Source organism: Oryza brachyantha, chromosome 5 (genome assembly GCF_000231095.2).
Source record: "Oryza brachyantha chromosome 5, ObraRS2, whole genome shotgun sequence".
Classification (NCBI taxonomy): domain Eukaryota; kingdom Viridiplantae; phylum Streptophyta; class Magnoliopsida; order Poales; family Poaceae; genus Oryza; species Oryza brachyantha.
The window spans coordinates 13,671,775-13,694,845 of NC_023167.2; the positions used below are offsets into that span (position 1 = coordinate 13,671,775).

Consider the following 23,071-nt stretch of genomic DNA (forward strand, 5'->3'; position numbering starts at 1 on the left):
TTATATCAATACAAATAACCTAGTGATATTAAAACATAAATAAAGACTATATAATTTAAAGTTCCAAATAATAAATAAATTGCTCGTGCCATTTGAAATAATAATAGACGAATAAAAAATAGAATTATGTACGTCATTTCACCAAAAATTAGATCAGGATAAGTTATGGGTGCATCATAGATAAAAGTGGGTCATAGCTGTCCAATCATCTTTTACGAACCGTCTCATTTCGAATCTGAGAGAATATCCTCTTATCCAGCTCACCAAAATCTTACCAACTGGGCTCGTAGATGAACGTGCCGCCACATAGAGGGTCCAGCCCTCAAAACGAGGGACTACTCTCAAAAATGTACGGAGTAATGATCAAAAACAGATTATTTTACAAGGGTTAATTTGATTCCTGCCATCGTAACCATGTGTATTCAGAAAAATGTCATTATAATTCGTCTATTTGTAACCATGCACTTAAATTTTACAAAATTAAAACCATGCCATTGTCGTCACATTTTCCATCTTCTTCACCGTCTGCACGTGGGACCCACCCGTCAAATTCATCTTCTTCCTCTAATCTCACTATCCTCACCTGTCTCTCTCCACTGGCGTCGTCGTGCCTCAACTACCTGACGGGGAACGAGACGACGCCGTCGGCGTCGTGCTGCTCGAAGCTGCGCGATGTGGTGAAGGCGCAGCTGGAGTGTCTCTGTGTTGCGCTCAACGCCGACTCGGCGGCGCTCGGGCTCAGTATCAACCGCACCCGCGCGCTCGGCCTCCCCGACGCGTGCAAGGTCCAGACGCCGCCGGTCAGCAATTGCAAGAGTAAGTAGCCTCATCGACTGCCATCTATTTTCTTGCTTCCCAACCGATTCTCCGGCAGCGAGCTGAGCTGACGAACGCCCTCGCCGTCGCGTGCAGGTGGTGCCGCTCCTCCGGCGGGACAGACGCCAACCCCGGCCGGGACAGGCTCCAAGGCGACGCTGGCGACGCCCGTGGGATCCGGTGTCGCGCCGCTCCTCGTCTCACCCACTGGTCTCCTGGCCGGCCTCGTCGTCGCAACTTTCTATGCCGTCTCCGCCGTGTTATCTATCTCGCTTCGGTCCGATGACGACAACCTCATCACCGTCGATCTTGTTCAGTGCATGTGTTTGAGGATTTCGGTCAGCTAGATGTGGGAACGCACGCCGCACGCGTGCTTTTAGGGATTTAGGAATTTGAGAGATTGTTCTTCCATTGCTTCATGTTGTTGCTGCCATGGCAGCGATTTGTCCATTCCGTGCACGCATTTGATTTGTTTGTTCTATTTGTTCATTCTGTGCATGCATGTTCTTTTAGCTTATATGTATTGGATCTATTCTCCCGAACAGTCAATGAATCGGCCTCTTTGCCATTGATGGTGTTGGTAAAGGTGACGGTCTACGCATGGGCAGAGGGTTGAATAAGCAGACTGACGCGCACCACAGCACCAGCAGCACGAGGGCGTGACTGGCCATGGCACGGTGGCGGAGAGAGACAAGTGGGAAAAGTGAGATAGGAGGAAGGAGATGAATATGACGGATGAGTCCCACGTATAGATGAGGAATAAGATAAAAAACATAACGGCAATAACGGCAATGACATTGTTCTAATTTTATAAAATTTAAGTGATATGGTTATGGATAGACAAATTGTAATGGTATTTTTACGCATAGTCGGAAAGGCAAGGATCAAATTAGCCCATTTTGGCAAAGTGAGCCGCTTCGCCGGCGCGCCGACTCACCGCGCCGCCGCAGTCCAATCTGCCTCCGTCGACGGCGACGCCCCGATTCCCCCGAAACCCATCCGACTAGAGTCTTCCCGACACGCTGATCCCACGTACTCCGCCTCTCCCCTCCAAACCCGGCGAGTGCGGTGCGACGGACGATGACGCCGAGGGGGAGGGGGTCGAGGGGCGACACGTGGCTCAAGCTCCCTTCTCGAATGCCGTTGGGAAGAACACTCCTCACGGCCCCGGAAGAGAGGTGGGGAGAGCGGAGGGGGATCAGCTGACCGACGGTGGCAGTGGAAGCGTGGATGCAGTGAGGCAGAGGCTCCCCCGCCGCGCAAGGTTGCCGGCGTCCTCTCCACGGCCGTTGGTGCCCGCACATAAAGCACCCCGTGCTTCGCTTCTTCGCCGCCGAGATCTCGTCGACGAAGCCTTTTGCTACACGGCCGGACGCAAGGAGGTCAGCGGCAGCGAGTCTGAAACCTTTGGAGATTCAGAGGTTCAGAAAAATTCAGAGTTGCAGCCACAGAAGGTAAAACTACTGCTCTCGAAACTAATATTGCTTTTGCTATTTCGCATACAATCCATTCACAGAAGAATTTACATGAGAGGCGACTACGCCTCAGTTTGTTCACGCTTTTTCAAGAATAGTGATTGCTTGTTTTGATTTTGTTTCCTCTATATTGAAATCGCGATTCCCCACGATTAATTGCATGTGGTGCATCACTTGCAATCCGCCACAACTAGAAGACGTTTTTGGATTCCAGGGCACGGGTCACCTCCAAACTTGGCTGGCAATACTGGAATCGAACATCCCCTCCTACCTATGCAAGACTGAGAGAGAAAAAAATATATAGTTAAATTGCTAACTTGATAGCACACTATAAGCTTGTGTATAAGTATAATTTGCAGATTCTGAAAACTATAGGCTTGAATTTCTATACCTGCTTTACAACGAATTCTGATGATTCTACATGGCAACTTCCAATGCTGAAGTTTTTGCAGTCTCCCATGGGGTTCCCATAACTTGCAAACTCAATTGCTGAGATGTGTTTGCCTCCTTGGCACCAAATGCGCACCTTCGGATCCTTTCCTCTAGACTGGAGACGGGGGACCGAGAACTCGTCGACATTGCCACATACTCTTGTGACTGACATTGTATTCACCGTAATCTGTAGCGGGTCGCCTCCCATTTCCTCAACAAGGACGAGGAGATTATCTTTAGGTTTCAGGAAGCCTCGTGGTATGTGATACCTTCAGAAATGCATTGCCAGGATGATTTTGTTCTCAAGGTTATAGTGATTGGACACTAGTCAAGAAGTTTGTGTTGGAGTCAGAGGGCTGGAGCTGGCTCTACTTACAGTGATTGAGAGGGCTGCCCACTTGGAGCCTTGAAGGAGACCCAGTAACGTCCGATGCTGTCTCCGTTGACCCATACCTCCCCCTTTCCCATGCTAGTAAGGTTTAGTGTCACTGCGTCATCGCCGACTGGTGTGGCAAATGTTGTCTGGATCACAAAATAAGTGATGTGAAGGTGTGGTTTAATGTCAAAAAGAGGAAATCTAGTTCACTGTTTTCTTTACCTTATACCAAGTAAGCAGATGATATGTCCAATTATTGATATCCATCCATCCAACACTGTCTGTTTGTTCTTGCATGTAGATTCTATCCTCTTCTCCAAATAAGCCAACCTGCAATTAATATTTCAACACAGGATTGAGCCTGTGATATTGATCTCTTTATTTAAATTCCAAATGGATTGGCTTATTTACTTGGTATCCCCATAGATTGTTGTTAAGGAGATGCAGTGGCTGTTGTCCCTGCTGTATACCCACTTTCTGAATCCCAAAGTATCTTCTTTCCATGTAGGCACCAGAGTCCTTTCAATCAAGAGGTAAAGCTCAAATTAGTTCACTAAGAGTATAATTATTACTACACAAGTTTTATGGAGTCAGGCTCAGTGGTATATGCTGTGGAAATTATGGAATCTAAAAGTGTTAACACCCATGTGATGGGTGAATTCATTTATTCTCATTTTACTCCGGATGCAAATCGCATATAAACATATACATGTCACGCTAGCACAACTCGCTCATTTGTTGAAGGCCCCATTTATTTCCTTCTTGATAGTTTCTGCATCATTCTCTACATTACCATGACAGATTGCAGTATTCTTACCGGTGATCCAACCATTACACTAAGCAATGATATAGTGTTATTTCCTTCCTTAAGAGAAATGTGTGTGTTGAGAACTATGTTGCGAGGTCCATCATGGCTCCCATGTACACTTCCTAACCAAATTATTGAGGCATTTTTTCAACATCAGATAAAAGTGAATTGTGATAGGAGCAATATAATACATCAGTTCTAAATGTAATGGAGAAGATATCATAATCTGATAAGGCAAATATGGTGCCATTTTGTTCATCGTCATATATTGTGTAGTTATTGTTCTAGTTTTTGTAAAAAAAATATTTAAAGAAAAGCTTGGGTAAACCATATTTATCTAATATTCTAATAGGACACTTACCTATGTATTCGTTGTTAACAAAAGCATGCAATATATGTGCTAGTGACACAACATAGAGACGTACAAGCTGATCACCATCACTTGCTCTGTTTTCGTAGCTGCATTTGAGTAAATTTCCCTTATCATACAGTTACAATGATTGAAGACAACCAAGGAAAGCGTAAATGATGAATGAGAACTTATAAGCTTATTTACCTGGCAATGTACCACAGATAATCTGTCTCATCTTTAGTTGTTGTGAGCTGTTCAAATAGCTGGTTTCCGGTGTACATACACTTGCTCATGTCTTGAGGAACTGGTTCTATGAATGCCTTCCAATTATTAATTTCATTGAGAGACTGTACGATATTAGCTGTTCTTGAACCTTGCGGAGCATTTACCTGTGAAGAAAACAAGTAAATAAAAGGAACATGAGGAGAGGCATTGGCATTTATGATTAAAAAACAGAGGATGATTTCAGTAGATTACTCACCTTGGCCGTTTCAAAAACTACACTTCTGCAATCTGAGAGAATACTGATAGATTTAGGGGCCAACTGCAGAGATATATTACGAAATTCCACTTTTGGCGTATTATGTTGATCAAAGTTTACTAGAAAAGCCACACACTCGTAACCTGTTTCAAAAACATGTGCCTGGAGTACATCCTAAATTATGTGCTTGTCTTGTTGAACTTTGTAGGAAAATAAAGAACTATAGTTTTACTCTGTAATTTCACCTCTTGTTGTTGACCTAATGAAAAATTGGAGTAGCTCCCAAATAGTAATGGTTCTGATGAGTGCTTTATTGCTGCATGCATTTCTCTAAGATGACCCCATGTAGGTTGCCATATTAGACCTTGATAAACAATATAGTTAAAATATAATTATTGTTAACTGTTGCGTTAATAATGTAATTATCATCTTTTTGCGTGAAAAAAGATGTACCATATTCATCAAGGGGAGCTCCATCATAGTAGCTTGTTGTTACATATGAAGCAGCAAACCTCCCAAAGTTTGTCCCTCCATGGTACTACATCGTAAATTCATCGTTGGCAATGAAATACTTAAAGGTTTTACTTTCTCTAAGGAAATGTTGTATCACAAAATGTTCAATATTTTTCCTCTAAAGTCCATACCATGTAGTAGCTAACAAAGCTACCTTTCTTCCTTGCTATAAATAATGCAACTGCAAAGGCAATATCTTCTGGCGATCTCATTTTTGTGTCATTGCCATATATAGGGTAGCTGAATGCAGAATTATTTGGACCATTAGACCACTATTGTTCCACCAGAAGTTCAGAACAAGAAGACTTCTGGAAACCAAAGGATAAGTTCCATTTCAACATACCGAGATGTCCAATTTTCTGTCCACAATGCAGGCTTGTTAGGTGAGTTTGGTCCAACGAAGGTTTCTCCGCAAATGAGCCCATTGCAGGTATTAATCTATAAATGGACTTACTGTCAAGATTTTACTTCTTTTAAAAAAAAGCCTGCTTAGAATTTTCAGATAACATCGTGGAAAATCATGCTAATTGCTATAAATATGACACATACAACTGGATCTGGAGCATCATTCTGCTTGCACATCATCCATGGAACACCTGTCTGGAGATTTACAGCCATTGCAGCTGCCCAACGAACATAACGTGGTCCACCTGAGCCAAATGCATGCTCAACCATCTGGTATTCATTCTCAATCTGCATTTCAATTGTTGTAGTTAAACATAAATCTAAACAGAGAGCTTGATGCAACTATTGATTCAACTTAGCATTGCTAACCTGAGAAATGATGATGGGGCCACCTTGTGGGTAATAAAGCCCTTCATGTTTCATCAGAGTTACTATCTTTGTGACAAAATTTTGCATATGTTGCTGCATGGATAAAAACATGCAACTTATTGCAGTGTAAATGACTGGAAAATGGAAATAATTCCAAGATTATGGGGATTAAGAATCTTATCTTGTATGCACTTACTTTAAAAGGCTCATTGTCAGTTCGGAAGGTAATGTTGGGAACATCATGCAGCCAAAATGGAAACCCTCTGCACTAGCAAAGAACTTGTTAAGGTAGTTTGTGAGAGTAGAAAATTTGTAGACTTATTAGGACATATTTCTGCCTTGAGTTTTAGTGATCAGAAAATTTAGAAATAGTAAACTTATATGCATAGGAAGATATCCATTCATACCCGTACTTCCATTCTGCTTCTACAAAGGGACCAATCCTGAGGCTTACATAGAGCCCTTTAGCTTGAATTGCTCTGATGAATTTCACAAGATCATATCTGCCCTCAAAGTTATACTGATGCAATATACATATTTTAATCATATCTTAGTTATGATGAGTCTCTTTTACTGAATATCTTCAATGCACATTCGACAGACATGCATATCAATCTGGAAAGAGTTGATACCTGACCCTGGATGTGCTCATGAACATTCCAAAAGACGTATGTTTGTATCACATCGAGGCCACCTGCCTTTGCTTTCGCTATGAGTTTTGGCCACATCTGCCGATTTTATTGTGCACAAACATCCTAATAAATGGTATGTGATGAATTCGAAAGTTTGGAATATAAGGAAATATAGAAGTTCATAGCAGATCTTGCTCGAAGTATGTGTGCTTTCAACTTACATTAACACGCTGAGCTAGAATGTAGTTTTGAAAGATAGATGTATGCCTCAAGTTGCTAGTTCTCTGAAAAGAGGCAACAAATATCTAGGCAACCTGGTCAATTTAACTTTTTTTTTTGTTCGTACTTATACCCTTCAGAAAGCACCTGATTTTCGACATATATAGCTTTATGTTGACTTCTATTAAATATGATATCAAAATATTTTTTGTAATTTTTGGCAACGATTTTGTGCACAAATCCAAGACTCCGTATTACTATTCCTATTCGGTACATCTAGCGTTTCTCTACCGATGGCTGAAGCCGTGGAAAATTGATGTATCACTAAGGTAACTTAATATTTACACATCAATTAGTAGTATTCTTTTAATAGAATAAATAAGTGGAGAGGCACAAGCTCTAGAGGTTTCTGTATATACAAAATAAATTAATTTTTTACTTCACAAAATTATTGGTGAATTGTGATATAAACGTACAAAAGGGTGCAGTAGCATTTAAGTTAGTGATTCTTTAAGGAATAATTCGTCATAAAAAGCTCATATATGTTTTTTCCACTGTAAGGTGTTTTCTATGTTTAAAAATAAGCAGCCTCATCTTTTCGCTTATACTTATGGTTATAAGCCAAAATTTGAATTTTTAACTTTACAGTAGATTTTGTGGTTTTTTCATTATAGTTTATTTTTTCTTGACTTTTAGATCGATCACCAAGAATATGTATATAAAAGTTTTATTTACAAATTATTTTTTAATTATAAATATAGTGTTTAGTTTTTTCATTGAATAAGCCAAAAAATCACCCCGGTGAAGTCCAGGGCCATATTGAGGTCTACGTGTAGTGTTAAGCTCCTCAGTTCTCCATTTTCGTTTTGATTTGATACATTCATCCCAAAATACAACATATAGCATTTAAAATTTGTATATAATAACTTCTCCACCAACTCTCTCAACTCAACCATCAGAGCTATATCTTATTTAATATTTTTATTTATTTTCTTATTTCAACAAATTGTAATGATTAGGGATGGCAACGGGGCGGGTCGGGGGCGAGTTGGACATGAACGGACCTGAACCTATCACCCGAATGATATACTCGAAGCTGGACTCGATTGGAGAAACAGGTAGAATTTAATCCCCATATCCGACCTGACCGGGAGACCCGCTCACTCACATTGAGTAATATCTCACTTCAATCAACACAATAAATAAAAGACAATGATGAATTCAACTTGTACAAAATTGAGTATTTCATGCATGATCTATCAATCCACCATTCGAAATACACAATAATCAAGATCCATCACTCGCCGGTTTTTGTACCTTGCTCCTCGTCATCTTAGGATTAGGCTTTTGCATATTTTATGAGCTATAATTTAAGAGATTATAGTCTAATATACTCCCCTCGGGTCCCCGTGGGTGACCCGCGGGTATGACTCAATATCCGCCCCTCACCTGCCCGTATGCGGGCCCTGGACCCGGTTACGCACGGGTCAAAATTCATACCCGATCCTGTACCCGTAGGGGCAGGTATCCACCGGGGACCCGAACCCGCGGGTAGAATTGCCATCGCTAGTAATGATCCACTGTTTAATTTCTCTGAAAAACTAGAAATGCTTATATAGTATGATAGATGGAGTATATGATAGCTATGGAAGAAAGCAGACATTAGTATATTACAGCTACTCCACTTTTATATATTAAAACTTGAACAAAAGAGATGAAGTAGGTATACTAAATAAACAATACGGTGTGGTAATAGTAACAGGCGTCCTAAATGAGATCTTTGCAGTTGAGAATTTGATCTTAAATCCTAAAATTTGGTATGGGCCTAGTCAGAACCCAAACTAAGGAGGGTACTATTGTAATTTACAGAACTTTGTGTGCGTCTTGAAGCCCTTGTTAATTACTCCATCCGTTTTATATTATAATATATTTTAACTTTATCTATATTCAATATCTATATATCTATGTGTTTTAAATATATTCAGATTCATTATTATCCATATGAATACTGAGAGTGTCATAAAATCTTATAACATGGAATGAAGGTGGTATTGTAATGCAGCTACTTGAACGTGGGCAACTGCTAAAATGAATATAATTAAACTGGTACATGATGATAACATGCCAAGTAAATTATACCAGAAATGGTTGCATTCATCGATATCACTAAGCATGGAGAGTAGGCTTTGAGAAGATCAATTGAACAAGTTATTCTTTTGAATAATAAAAATGAAACAAAGAAAAACATAAACTCTCCAGCACCCCCATCGCTGTCAAAGAAAAACTGGACAACAGGACCTAGTTTAGCACGAAAACTGCACAACCATGGATGAATTCTTTGCACCACTAGACCACCTTGACGTGGCATCAAACGGAAATTAACCTCAAGCTAATTTAATCAAGTGTGCAAAATGGCAACCAAACCAACAGAAATGGAATTTTTGGTATTATTTGAACCTTGTTCTTTTAATTTAAAAACAAAATCCCTCACAAATTTATTTTTGGCGTGGCTAAAATGTTCACATCTAAAAATGGGTAAGTTTAGTTTAAAATTAAAATAAAAAAGGTTCAAATAATTAAAAAACCATGGAAATGCAGCTACCTCAGGGGTGCTCCTGGAGTAGTGCATGTCACCGGAGAAGAGCATCCTCCGTGCGCCGCTCACTACCAGAGCCCGGCCATCGTGCGTGACATCGTCCCAGCCCGTCCTCCACCGGCTTTCCGCCGCCGCCGCCGCCGTGCAATACGCCACCGCCGCGACGGCGAGAGCCACGGCGACAGCCATGTCTGCTGGATCAGCGTGAGCGAAGAACTGGCCGGCCTCTTGGCGTTTCATCTCAGCTTTTGGTGGTGATATCCATCATGTCACCTTTGTGGAGGCATGCATGAACTTTGGGTGGAACCGGCAGTTGAGGAGGGAAATATGTGTGCGTATATATTGGCGATAGCTGTGTGACTCTGTGCGTGTGCTGATATATAGGCTAGCACATTATTTACTGGAGTCTATTATTTTAAGGTCGCGTTCAGTAAAACAGGGAAACGAGTGTAAGTTATCCAGCACGAAAAAACTTATTAATATGTTAGTACATGATTAATTATTTTTTATTATATATAAAAAAGATTAATATGGTATTTTAAAGTAACTTTTCTATAGAAAATTTTCATGAAAAACACACTTTTTAATTGTTTGGAAAAAGTCTATACAGAAAAAGAGAGAAATCTAGGTGAGTAGTCTTGCTGCCAAACAGCCTAAGAAGCAGGTGGTGTAGGGTAAGGATAACATGGGTAATTTAGAGTCCATTCTAATTTAACTAAACAAACTAAGTTTTATAATAAAATAAATTTAATTTATTTAAATTTAATTTATTTAGTTAAACTAGAAAATAGAATTGACATTAAATTATCCCTGAGCTAACCCATGGCCCTCCCTAAGTTGATGAGAAGCCAGCCGATGAGAATATAGAAACAACGGATTTTTAAGTTAGTTCCTGACTTCTAATTTATTTTTCTAGATTCTACAATTACATAGTTTTAGAATCTAGATGATGTTTGGAGAAATTTTAGAAGTACCCAAAACAGGAATTGGACGTGGTGCTCTGCTTGTAGCGGTTGCTTTGGCAGTTGATCTGCTAGTGAAACTTTATTTCTTAGCAATTTACAGTGGCCAAATGATTAGTGGTTTTGATAATTAATAAATGGTTCATGCGGCATCGGCCGCAACTTTTTATTGAATGTACTTCGTTTATACTATGATCATCTGGTGTAATTGCCTTAGCATTTCTATCTGCTGTACGCACCGACACACTGCATGTCCATCTTTCAGTTGGGGAGCCTAGGACGAAATGTTCCACACATTTTTAACACGTACGCTACCACTTTTCGGTGATGATTATCTCACCAACTGAATGATCATCAACAAAGGACAAATGCTGTGTGCTTTTTTTTTTTTTGACGAATGACGAAAAATTATATTATTTTGTATAATTTTTAATAGTATAAATGATAAAATTAACTATAACAAATTTAAAAATCTAAATAAAAATGTGACGTGATACATTTATACATAGAATTTTTCTAAAAATAACGTATCGTTTAATAGTTCGAAAGTGTGTGCGTAAATATCGAACAAAAATCTAAATCGTTTCATCATTCATCGCTGCATAGGAACGCAGCCAAATTATTCTGCTTCGACATGTTCCAAATTTGCATTATTTGTATTATTATTATTATTTTGCGTAGAAGCAGAGCTACATACTGCGTGATCCCAGCCCAAGCTATACTAGCTACTAGTAGTATACATCATCGAAACGAGTGGTAATGCTTGTAGTGTATACGAGTTGTCCATGTTTACTGGCCTAGAACGTCGTGAGCACGCAGTGATCTCAACTCACCAAGTTTATTCTCTGATCAGACAGTCCAGGATCAGGTGAAATCATCGTCTGGACAGATCTGCGATGCTCGGTAGAGAGGCAGTGACAAGAGACAAAATTCCTATGGTTTTTCTTATGGTGAAATGTGTCTTTCCTATGGTTTTTCTTACAATTCCATAAAGGGGATCAAAATGATTACTCGGAGGCAAAAAAGAGACAAAATTTATAGGTACATAAGACTAACAAAAACTCATGGGCACGTAAAAGATTTTCTCTTCGTCCATCACCTCCTCACCCTGTGTTGTGCTGGACACATCACCTTAAAAAACTATTAATTTTTAGAGTTGTTCCCGCTTGCTGACTGGCCAAATTCTCAGAGTATGTTCACAGCAGCAACGAAAAATCAGTGGCATCAAGGTGGGAGGGAAAAAATATACAAATACCCTTGTTTTGTCAAATTCTAACATTTAATTGTAGTTTGAAAATGTCAGTGGCAACCCAACCCATGCACGTACGTTATTTTAGTACCACAGTGCTAAGCCAAAGGAGGCTTGCACAAACATAAAGGTCACTCGAGTCCAAGCCACTAACGAACGTGAAAGCGTGGCCTGAATCGGTTTGGACAATAGTGTGTTATTTTATTTCCACTCCATATCGTATTTCTTTATACTTTTCATAATATTGAATTATTGAAGTTGCTGTGGAAAAGATTATATTGCGCAATTTTAACAATGTGTTTCAAATATGGTATTAACCTTCAACGAGAATTCCATGTAAATTTCATAGATAGCAGGAAAAGTCCCCCGCATCCGAAGGGTGGCCAGGATTTCTATGGAAAGGAAATGACAGAATCCTAGGAATTCAGGAGAGAAAAATATTGTTCCATCTTCTTATTTTTATACTGATAAAGTGTTTTCCCCTTTAATATCCAAACAACAATCTAATAACTTTCCCATGTTTTGAAATCAAGTAGGAATTCAGACACAATAAAGCTAAAATTAAAGTTATACAACTTTGTTACTGCTATATGTTCTAAGAATGTTGTGTAAAGAAGTATTTTACCATGCTCATGATCTCTACGTAAACTAATCCAGATCGGTTAATTATTTTTCTAATCCAGTGAATCATATCTATTGATACATAACAAAATGTTTATTCCACCTATAGTGTACAACTCCAAATCAACCATCAGGATTTTTATACCGAAAATATGAGTGATTGTAAAATATTAGTACCATAATTCAAAATGAGTCGTCCCAATGCAGTGTTGTAAGCCAGGGCGCCTAGCACCAATGAACTCCAAATACCAATGAATTCCAAATATCATGGAAATTTAATTTTTTTCACTCTTACGTACTAGTAGTAATAAGTTTGTCACCCTCTCATATAAGTCTTACGAGAGAGATTAAACTCTTCCGATGAAGAGTGGCAAAAAGTTAAAAAAAAATCCAAGATCGATCAAACCCCAAAACCATCGTACCTGATAAGACCAAACGGGCCAGACCGGAGTAACAAAGAAAACAGCAACAGCGAGACGATCGATGATATATTACCTCGGGGCTGCTTCTGGGGTAGTGTATCTCCCCCGAGAACAGCATCACCCTCGTGCCGTTGATGATCAAGGCCCTGCCATCATACGTCACATCTCCTCGCCCTCGCTCGCCGACGACACCGTCCACTCCCTCCCTCCAGCTCGCCGCCGGCAGCTCGCATCCCGCCGCCGGCGACAACCACCACATCATCAGGAACACGACGGCGGCAGAAACCTTCATGACGACTATCATCTCCTCCAGTGCTCTCTAACTACTTGGGGATACAACCGTGAAATGGCAACACATGTAGTATATATATACACTCCGTACTAATTAATTGGGCAGCATCTAGAGGTGGACATATGTGCAAGCGAGGAAGGGATCGCGCGCAGGCGAGAGATGGAAGAGGATTAGGGCCCTGTATTGATGCCTTAATGATGTTGGCTATGAAATGTTAAGCCTTTCTTATCATCATTAGGGTATATATACCACTTGGGTTGTGTTTTTTTTACGAAAGATTATTTAATTTTTTATAGTTATTTAACGATACAAACAGAGATATTTTTCTAGAAGATAAGACGATGAACTTCTGCATAAATTTTATAAAACACATGTCATTTAACAGCTTGGTAAGAGGGCGCGCAAGAGACTAGAAAAATATAGAGAAAATCAACTAAAATAATGCAGTCTTCTCCTAGCTATAGCTCCTATACATGCAAAGGGACTGATTAGGGGGACTATTATAAGATAAGCCTCATCTCCATCCATTGATTAGTTTAGTATAACTTTACCTCGTATTCAATACTTGCCTATAGCTGCAGATCAGCCAGACAGATCCTGGTTTGCCGATAATTTACACCCCTTTTTCAGCGCATTATTTGACAAAATGGACAGTATGATTAGGGTACAATAATCCATAGTCTTTACGCATAGGTCCGGTACTCAGCCACGCTGTTTATTGATTACTACGTACGTTCTAAAATATAAACATTTCTAGATTGTTAAGCATGAATTAAGAAAATGTTTAAATATTTTTCTTTTTTTTTCATTTCAGGAATCAATTTTTAAGATTTAAATTGATTAGATTTCCTTTCTAAGCATTTAATTGGCTCTAGAATTATTGAAATTAGTTCAGAAATAATTATAATCCGATATAAAATTTGAATCCTACGTATCCTTGTGTATTTTAGGAGGGAGGGAGTAATTTCCAGCTCGACGCATGCCGTTTAAGTGAACAACTTAAGTGCGTGCATAACTACCACATGACTAGCTTTCCGGGTGCAGGTTTCACCGCATTCTACCTTTCAGCTCGCGCTAGCTAGTCCGTTTTTCTGGCGATCATATTGATCAAAGATGACTTTGGTGATGACGGACGGCCGGCCCGACGGGCAGTTCGCTGGTTGTGTGTGGCTTTAATCTTCCGGCCGTGTAAAGCAGAAACCGTGGATCATCCAGCTAGGATACATAGCAGCTAGCCGTGCCCGTGCATGACCCTTGGCTAGGACGCCCGCGCGCGCTATACAAAGCTGCCATTATGCCCGCTTCAAGCGTGCACGCACGGCGTTCTTGTGGTCGTAGACGATGCATGGTATGATGCATGGTCCCCAAATTCTGAGAGCCTGGAAGTGGTTCGGTTGCATGCTCGAGCGACGTTTGAGAAGTACTCGCTCCGTTCTAGAAAGATTTCATCTTTCTCGTGTCTTATTTTTCTCTGTAATGATTTTGTTTTAAAATTGATCAGAAGTTTGTTAGAATGAAGAACAAATGTATTTGGGTTTGATGCATTAGTAGAAGATAAATACATTAGAGTTCGCTATAAAGTGAAGGGCATTGAGATCTTTTAGTTTTGTATTGGTATGCGTAGAATAGGTTAAATATGAAGTCCTTTTAGCAGAGTACCAGTTTATGATAAGCATGACCTGGTCTTTATTTACCTCCTATATATCTGTGACAAATTTGTTGTTTCGATGTTTTTAATCGGGTTAAACATAACGGTTATGGTGTCATCTAGCAAGTTACTAGTTTTTAAGTTATTCTCCAGTCATGACTTGTGATATGCTTTTACGATATCCACCAGCAAATATACAAACTTTAATTATCATATAGCAAAATTTGAAGAGAAATAAGGCACCTTCTCCCTTCCTCGGTCGAGTAGGGGTGAGTATTCGGTCTTACCTAATATTTGGTTTGATTCCTCAGTCCTTTTTGAAATTCGGTTAGCTAGAATCAAAGACTGATGGGTCCTCCAAATTTCTGGGCAACGACTAAATAAGTTTTCATTAGTGCAGGTTCAATCTCGGTCTTGACAAAACTGACCAAAACTTTCTAGAACGCTAGGCCGCTAGGCGTTGCCCCTTGGCCCCTTGCCCTCTTGCATGTCGTCTTCCTAAGAGTAGATGCAATCAGGAGTAGCCAAATCACCCTAGCTGGAGGAGAGGAGGGGGCACCACTGCCAACCATTTTAAAGCTGTTGGGAGAAAAGGTTTGAGTTATCGCGCAGCCTCTGGCCGGCACCGCTGCCCAACGAAGTGTGTATATCGCAGGTTTCTCATGGTTTTGGATGGTTTCTCCTTACGATAATCGCGATGGCGTTTTTGCCAGCTTTGGCAACCCTGGTTGGGAGTGGAGGGAGGGGAGGCAGAGGAAGGTACGACGAGGCAAAGTTCAGCGGCGTTGTTGTTTGCCGATGCGAACGTTGCGTGGAAGCTTAGATTTCTCCTTGTGTAGTGCGGGCGACGGTCGTGGGGATGGGAGTAGGAGGATAGAATTTTATTCTTCTAATGGGCCTAATTGAGCTAATGAATGTATTGGGCCTAAAGTTTTTTCATTCTCCCAATTAACGGATGGATCTGGATTGTCACGGAATTCAGTAGCCATTAGGCATATAAAGAATATCTATACACCGAAAGTTCGTATGTATAGAGCGTATATGTCATATTCAGATTTTGGTTTAGAATCAAAACTTCATATACGGAATATTTATATATCAAAAATTTATACGTACGAAGCTTCTGTAAATAAACGTTCTCTTGTGATGGGTCAAATTCAATGGGCTTAGCCCAGAAGTGTTCACGTCACGTGTCTAAGACCGGTACGAATACTATCCCATCAATTTTGCCGTTGTCCTCACTCCGTCACACGTACGGTCCACAGCTCGCGGCGAGAGTAGCACGCCCTCGATCGAGGCAGCCCACGCCGCAACGGGGCCTGGCCGCTTGGGTGCTCTTCGCCCCCCGTCTATTCCTCCTTGCTCACGGCCCGGCTCCGAACACTGCAGGCCGTATGCCCAGCCCGTTCGAGTCCAGTCCCAACCGACCACCGATCAGCCCCCGGCAAAAAAAAGACGCGCACGAGCTCGATCCCGCGCTCGTCGCCGTCGCGTCTCGACCGGGACTCCGGGAGGGGTCTCGATCAGGGTTAACTTACCGCGGTAACCGCGGCAACCGGCCGCCCCGTTGAGGCTTGGTACGGTATATACCGTAGTTTTGAGTTAAATTTAAAATTTTTGAAAAAATTTAATGAAAAAATATATGTTGTATAGGTTAATATATAATATAGTTTTGTCAAAGAATTCATGAAAAGGGTGTATTTTCAGCGCAATTAAAAATCATAACCAAAAATTTCGGAGGAAAAAAATAAAAAATAGTCTATTGCAAATAATATTTCGTAAAAAGATAGTTAATAATATTTTGTTGTTGAGCTATTATTAATTTGCATTAGACATGTTGTACATAATGTTAAAATACAAAATAGATATAGGGAAAATATGCATGGAGAAAAATTATATGTGCATTTTAGTATATACATACATAATAGTTTTGTTCCTAATAATAGGTAGTAGGTATATTTGTGACGCAATAATTAAAATAAATTTATTGTTACTCATTATGATGTGAATTATTTGGTGAAGTGTGATATGACAGTGTATGTTGCAATGTCAAGAATTTAGAAAATATCATGTCAAAATTTTCTTGTTTTCCTATAACATGTCCTAAATGCCACAAATATAGTCACAAAATATTTTTCTTATTTTTTCAGATTTTTTGAAGTTTTTTTTGCATTTAACATCTCACAAATTTTTAAATATTCTTGTCCCCGCGGTTTTCTTGCGGTAACTGCGGTTTTCGCAGCCGAAACCGTACAGTTTTGCACGGTTTTCGCCGTTTTGATGCATTGATTCGACACGCAATAGCCGTGGTTACCGTGCAGTAACATCGCAAAACCGCGCGATAACTGCGACAAACCGTTCGGTTACCGAATTTACCGATAAGGTTTGAATTCAAATTTTTAATTTTTAAATTCATCGCGGGTTTTTGTGGGATCTACGGTTACCGTGCGGTAACCGTGCTACCGCGCTGCCGTGGCACGGACGGCAAATACAGTAAGTTGAACCCTGGTCTCGATCGCGGATCATTGATCAGTTTCATGCAAGAAACACATGATGAAGCAATCAGGTCGGAATGACTGGTTTCACACCGTTTTCATCCCAAAACTCTATGCGACCGCATCTCGTGTGCCGACGGGATGAATTAGTGAGCCCACGAGAACGAAGGCTTACTCTTTTTTAACAAAACTGACGCAAGAGTACTTTCGCGATAGCTGAATGCTTCAAAAAAAGGCCATACAGCCACTCATCATTCTTCAGGGATTCCTTCCCTGCATCGCGCTGCATGCTCCTCCGTTACCGCCGAGGCCTCCCCCGTGTTTTTGTTGCCGGTGCTCTTCCCCTCTGCTCACATGCTGCTCCTCTCTGCGATGTTGTTCTCCCCTCCACATATTTCGTCGTTGGCGCCGATCTCCACCCGTGCTAGATGGGCTTCGTCACCACCGCCGCTCTCCCCTCCACTGGCTCCCATGTTGTCTCGCCATGCGATGGCGATAATACATGATGATATCACTTGGCATCATATAGTACTAAATGGTACCAATCGGATCATATAGTTTATAATCTATTTTTGTTTAAACCGGATTCGATTATGTAGTCAGGTTGTTTCTTCCTTTTTTTTAACCGACGAGGCCGGAGAAAGAAAAGGGAGCTGACTGACCAAACCCGGCCTGGCCTGAGATCAGACAGGATTGAATTGCAAGCACAGTGGAGCGGTTGGGAGCCTTGAACGCCCGCCGAATCATGATCCATGATGGGCCTGCGCCCGTGGGAGCAAAAGCCTGCGCGCCCCCCCTTCAAATCGAGCCATGAGTTTAATGGCACAACAGTAGTAGCATCGCCCAGACCCCCAGAAACACACCATGATATGTGCAATATGCCCGGCTTTTTACCATTTCCATAGCCATGATGATGATGATGATGATGCTTGCAGCTCGCTTCACCGGCAACAGCTCTACTACTAGAAGATTCAGTTTTTGTTGGGTTTAACACACAGCCATATATAGAGCCTGTTTGCAGAGTTTTAGATTGTGAGAAAAATTTGTTTGGTGGCCAGCTTCTAAGAATCTGCGAAAGCTCATAAACCTAGCTTCCAGCTTCTTAGTTTATTTTACAGAATTTGGAACTACAGATTTTCAGAAGTTATGGACCATTTAAGACAGTTTCTGACAGAAATAGGTTTTGAAAAAAACTGCAGTTAGAAAAAAGCTTGCCAAACAGGCCATACACTCATACAGATTCTGGTGAGCATTTGGTAAAGATTGAATGGCAAAACAGTGTCATGCAGATTCTCATGAACAAGTTTTTCACATGGGAGTGAGAGTAGGCAGTTGGTCAAACACCCCAGATGATCCCCATACTTAGCATACAAACAAACACAACGCATAATACAAACGGTAGCGTACTACTTTATGGTTCTTGCACCATACCGTCCTGCTCAAACAAACAAGCAGACACGCAGAGAACAGGGGCAGGCTTACAGGCAGCAGCGGGTCAGCTTTGGGGCTTCTTTACAACAGCGAAAGTGAGAGGCTACAGCTAACCAAGAGGATAGAATCAAAGAACAACACATCACACCATCAGATTGTCACACACACACACACATGCACACATGCACACATACACAGACAGCACACATGCACTGGATCATGTTAATTATTCGTGTAGTTACTACTAGTTATACTTGACTTATTGATCTCTTGTGGCAACTCGCCTTGGCAGTAAAATTTCACCCAGAAGTGTGGCTTTGTCTTTGTCAAGCCAGCAGCCAGAAGTTCTTCTGCCACCGGGTGCTGATGAGGTAGCCGCCGACGCCCTTGCTCTGCCGCCTCACCGCCAGCGTCAGGCAGTCGGCACTGTTGATGCACTCCTCCACGAACTCCTCGCCGCTGCTCCTCATGAAGCTGCATTCCAAACACACAGGGAACAACACAAATTTTGCTTCAATCTCAGCAAGGACTGTCACAGCACACCAGGAGCACAGGGTGCTAGTTTTGAGTTCAATTACACATGGCGAAAAGGTAACTTTCCCTGGGTAACTTTTTTTCAGACTTCGTAGGAGTTCAATTAAAACTTCAGATATTACTACTACTACTACAACAACAGCAGCAACAAGTCAGGCAGCAGTCAGGGGCCTCAGTGATACACTACTACACAGTACTCTCTTATCATGGTTCTCGCTGCTTGGTTGGTTTAGGAGAGCTTAAGCTGCTGCTTGATTCGTTTAGGAGAGTTTAAGCTGCCTGAAAGGACAACTTGACTAGGAAAGGCATCTCTGATTTAAGGACGGCACATGCTCTTGCTGTTGATAAGTTTTTACACAAAAGAAAGTGGCCCCATTCCTGGCCTACTTCCTGATAAAGTTTCTTCCCAAAAATTTCCTTGCTGGCGAAATAGTGTGAATCCTTAATTTTTTACATTTTCGAAACACAAACGTAAGCTGCTAAAACATCACTTTGGGGCCTTCAGACAAGAACAGCTATTAAAGTATTAGCACTTTGCAAATAAAGAACAGGGGAATTGACAGTGCGATGGACTGTGCCAGCTATGTTAGATTCCCCCTATTACTCACCTTTGTGCAGAAGCAGAACTATTCTGTGGGTATAGATGGGAATTGTGATGCATGCATATGCATATGCTTACCAGCAGAAAGGAGATGGCTTGCACTGGCTCAGCACCAGCACAGATGCATCCAGCTTCTTCACCTGGCTGAGGACGGTGCCCAGCTTGGGCCCTTGGATCACAAGCGCCTCAACCTCCACCTAAACATTCATCCAAACCAGCTTTGTAACATTTGCAGTATACAGTGGGATAAACTGTGATGCATGAGCATGAGCCCTCCGTCTTCACGGGCTAAAAGACGAGGAACAGTGCATGCAACCTCTGCTCAAACAAAACAAAGAGAAGTACATTCACAAATATAAAAAAGAGAAGTGAAGTACACTGGGATGCTGGTTTTTTATTCGTGTAACAGGTCACACAAATGTGAGTTCTTTACATTTTTAGCCCCAGAAAGGACAGAGATTTTGCACTAAACCCCTTATTAGAAATGCATCTGAACAACTTTTGGTGCAGTCCATAAAGGCAACCAAATTTTTGAGAAATTGACCATTGTTATGAGAAGAGCATCTACTAATAGATGGGAACCCCACAATTTCTTCTTTTTTATTAACCTCGCTTTGATGAAGTTGAGGCCTTTTAGGCTTTAGCTTTAGGTCTGCCATGATCCATGAATAAAAAGTTGGCTATGAATCTCTTTCCATGAATGTTCTGATCCGATCTACTCCATCTACCTAGCATAACTCTTGGCTCCAGGTTGCCCAAGAACCCGAAGCACATGAGAAAAGCAACAAAAACAACGCATTTTTTTTCTCAACATATCCTTAACCAGAACAATAAAGTACTTTCGTGAAACCAGTTCACTTGTTACAAAGTCAATTTGAACCAACATTTTCCCTTTATAATAGTTCATACACTGTTAGTAACTTAGTATGACTTATGATCCTCACCAAACTGAACATCTTTTACTGCAGCCCGACACTTAAGCTCAGGATGCAAAATGTAAATGCAAATCATCTCACAGTAAGACATTAAACTGCAGAACACTTCTATGTATAAACCTAAGTAATTACTAGAAGGTAATGTTTAGTCAAAATATAAGAGGATGATGTGAAGCACACCATATTCAGTAGACACTGAAAGTTATGAACAGATTAAAATATTAGGCACGCATGATTACTGATTAGGAAGCTCGGTTGCATTAAGCACGCACCTCGGGCTTGCAGGCCTTGCAGAGGGAGCCGAGGGAGTTGGCGAGCGCGGAGGCGTCGTCGCCGGCGCGGCCGCCGCCGTGGGAGTGGGGGAGGACGTGGAGCAGGGTGAGGAAGTCCCCCTTGCTGGCGACGTGGGTGAGCGCCCACATCATGGCGTGCTTGGCGCCGGAGCTCTGGTCCACCACCACCATCACCCGCTTCCTCCCCGCCGGCGCCTCCTCCCTGCTCCTGCAGAACCCGCCGTCGCCACCGCCGCCGCGGCGGTGGTGTCCCCTCGCCGCCGCCCTCGCCTTCTTCCTGGACCACCGCCTCGACCCGCGCCTGCCGCCGCCGCCCCCGCACTCGGCCCACTCCTCTCCCAGCTCCCGCGGTGCCGGGGCGCCGTCGCTCGCGCTGAACTGGCGCAGGAAGTGCTCGCTGCTGCCCCCGCTGCTCCCCATGGATCTCCTCCGGCCACTCTCCAGTGGTGCACTGCTCGGCGCGTCGCGTCGCGTCGCGGTGCTATGCGAGCTGCCGCGTGTTAGTCTGGGCTCTCTGGTCTGGTGCTCGCGTGTGCGTGTGATGTAACGCTGTCTCCCGTTTTAAAGAGGAGACATGCACCCGCTGGCCGCTGGACAGAGTTTACAAAGTTATTGCAGTAAAGCTGATGGACTCGTGGACAAGGGTGAAATGCGATTAATTTGATGATGTGATATTTTTTTGTCAAATTATTTGGGTGGATAGTGGGTTTGACAAATGAGATCATTTAAATCAATGTCAGTGGGTCACACGGTCAAATAATAGCATCATTTTTCTGCGTGGTGCAAAAAAAAAAAAACCAATTCTCTCGTGAAATGGCTAATCCGGGGAGCTTTGGGCTTTGTCGTCCACGTCAAGTCTACCGATATTTTGATCGGATTATAAATTTATGATGGAAATGTGGTTTCATCGCTTGTTTGAATATCTACTCATTTCTTCTATCTATGATCTCAAAAGATTGTTTGACAAGGTGGTGACTAGAGGACGGTATTTGGTCATGAATAGTTACACCCGCTTAATATTCAAAGTGAGAAAATCTAATAAATACTATTGACAAACACTTAATTTTAAAAAATGCCATCGACGAATGCGAGTTCTAAAAAATATCATTGTGCAGATGAATTTGTCTAAGAAATACCATTATCATTAGGATTCCGTCAATTCTTTTCGTTAAGTACTATATTATGGACTGTGTATTTAATGGTGGAAACGAACAGATTTGTACTCCTCCAACTTTGATATCGTAGTTCCCTAACTACCGTGTATTGGACTCATCTAAAAACTTATTGGGTTCATCCAACCTACACCATGAAAGCAAGTTACTGGAATGTTTATACTGATTGGAGTGCGTCTGTGCGTCGGGCGCTGACCGGTACTGTCTGATTTACGTTGTGTACGTGTGGCTGCCCGTCCGATTCTAACACCTGCCACCTCGCCCAACAAAACGCATCAGTACAAAAGATTATATCATGATAAAAACAATGTACTACTATATGTTTCAGCCGATGTACTTTGATGTTTCTTATTATTGCATCGAAATGTTGCACCCCATCTTCTGGCGTTGTTTCATGCTTGTGTCTTTGGTTTTTCTAACATATTGATATTTCAACAGTTGGATATGGATGTTTCATGTGTGAACAATTGGGTTTTAATATTTTAATATTAAAATACTTTTTGACACAGTGGTGGAATATTTTTTTTATTAGCGGTGGAACATTTGATATTGATGTTTCATCCGTAAAAGCTGCATGTTTCAATTATGATTGAATTGTGTTCCAACAATTTAATATATTAAAAAGGTTTTTTATAATGTTTACATTTTTAAAATGGTATACATCTGACGGCTCACAGTAAGGTATCTCATGAAAAATATTAGAGGTACAGGGTACTAAAGGTTAAAAGTTAATTGTACACAAGGACAATTATGTCCAGAAAAATATAGAGAAACCACAAAGGTAGTGTGTAAGTTGATTGAAAGGTAACGGTAAAAGTTTTTTTTAATGTTTGCATTTTTAAAATGGTATACATCTAACGGTTTACGATAAAAAGTATTAGAGGTACAAGGTACTAGAGGTTAAAAGTTAATTGTACACAATACATTTTAATACATAGTGAT

At 41.3% G+C, this 23,071-nt stretch overlaps 3 protein-coding genes and 1 long non-coding RNA gene across 5 annotated transcripts; 2 read left to right on the forward strand and 2 right to left on the reverse strand.

Moving 5' to 3' along the window:
* Positions 1-488: 488 nt before the first annotated feature.
* LOC102700715 (non-specific lipid transfer protein GPI-anchored 5-like) lies at positions 489-1,163 on the forward strand. Its single transcript, XM_006655282.2, has 2 exons — positions 489-816; positions 913-1,163. The coding sequence occupies exons 1-2, from the start codon at positions 489-491 to the stop codon at positions 1,161-1,163; spliced, it is 579 nt and encodes a 192-aa protein (XP_006655345.2).
* Positions 1,164-1,690: 527 nt separating this feature from the next.
* LOC107304309 lies at positions 1,691-7,029 on the forward strand. 2 transcript variants are annotated; one of them, XR_001550401.2, is made up of 4 exons: positions 1,691-2,270; positions 5,489-5,683; positions 5,817-5,931; positions 6,629-7,029. It is a non-coding gene; the product is annotated as an uncharacterized LOC107304309 (long non-coding RNA). The 2 variants fall into 2 exon arrangements; XR_005811905.1 differs by having other exon boundaries at positions 5,489-5,636; positions 5,756-5,931.
* LOC102700997 (beta-galactosidase 7-like) lies at positions 2,266-9,799 on the reverse strand. The gene is made up of 19 exons (XM_006655283.3): positions 9,481-9,799; positions 6,660-6,755; positions 6,435-6,547; positions 6,224-6,290; positions 6,028-6,120; positions 5,803-5,946; positions 5,597-5,691; positions 5,385-5,493; positions 5,194-5,278; positions 4,986-5,104; positions 4,741-4,902; positions 4,464-4,648; positions 4,269-4,366; positions 3,917-4,029; positions 3,511-3,618; positions 3,322-3,429; positions 3,100-3,245; positions 2,683-2,992; positions 2,266-2,572 (listed from the first exon to the last, which is right to left on the reverse strand). Exons 1-19 carry the CDS (start codon positions 9,712-9,714, stop codon positions 2,462-2,464), a joined length of 2,496 nt encoding a protein of 831 aa, XP_006655346.2. The 5' UTR covers positions 9,715-9,799; the 3' UTR covers positions 2,266-2,461.
* An 8,689-nt stretch (positions 9,800-18,488) lies between these two features.
* LOC102714458 lies at positions 18,489-21,476 on the reverse strand. The gene is made up of 3 exons (XM_040524213.1): positions 20,937-21,476; positions 19,808-19,926; positions 18,489-19,068 (listed from the first exon to the last, which is right to left on the reverse strand). The coding sequence occupies exons 1-3, from the start codon at positions 21,375-21,377 to the stop codon at positions 18,921-18,923; spliced, it is 708 nt and encodes a 235-aa protein (XP_040380147.1). The 5' UTR covers positions 21,378-21,476; the 3' UTR covers positions 18,489-18,920.
* Positions 21,477-23,071: the final 1,595 nt, after the last annotated feature.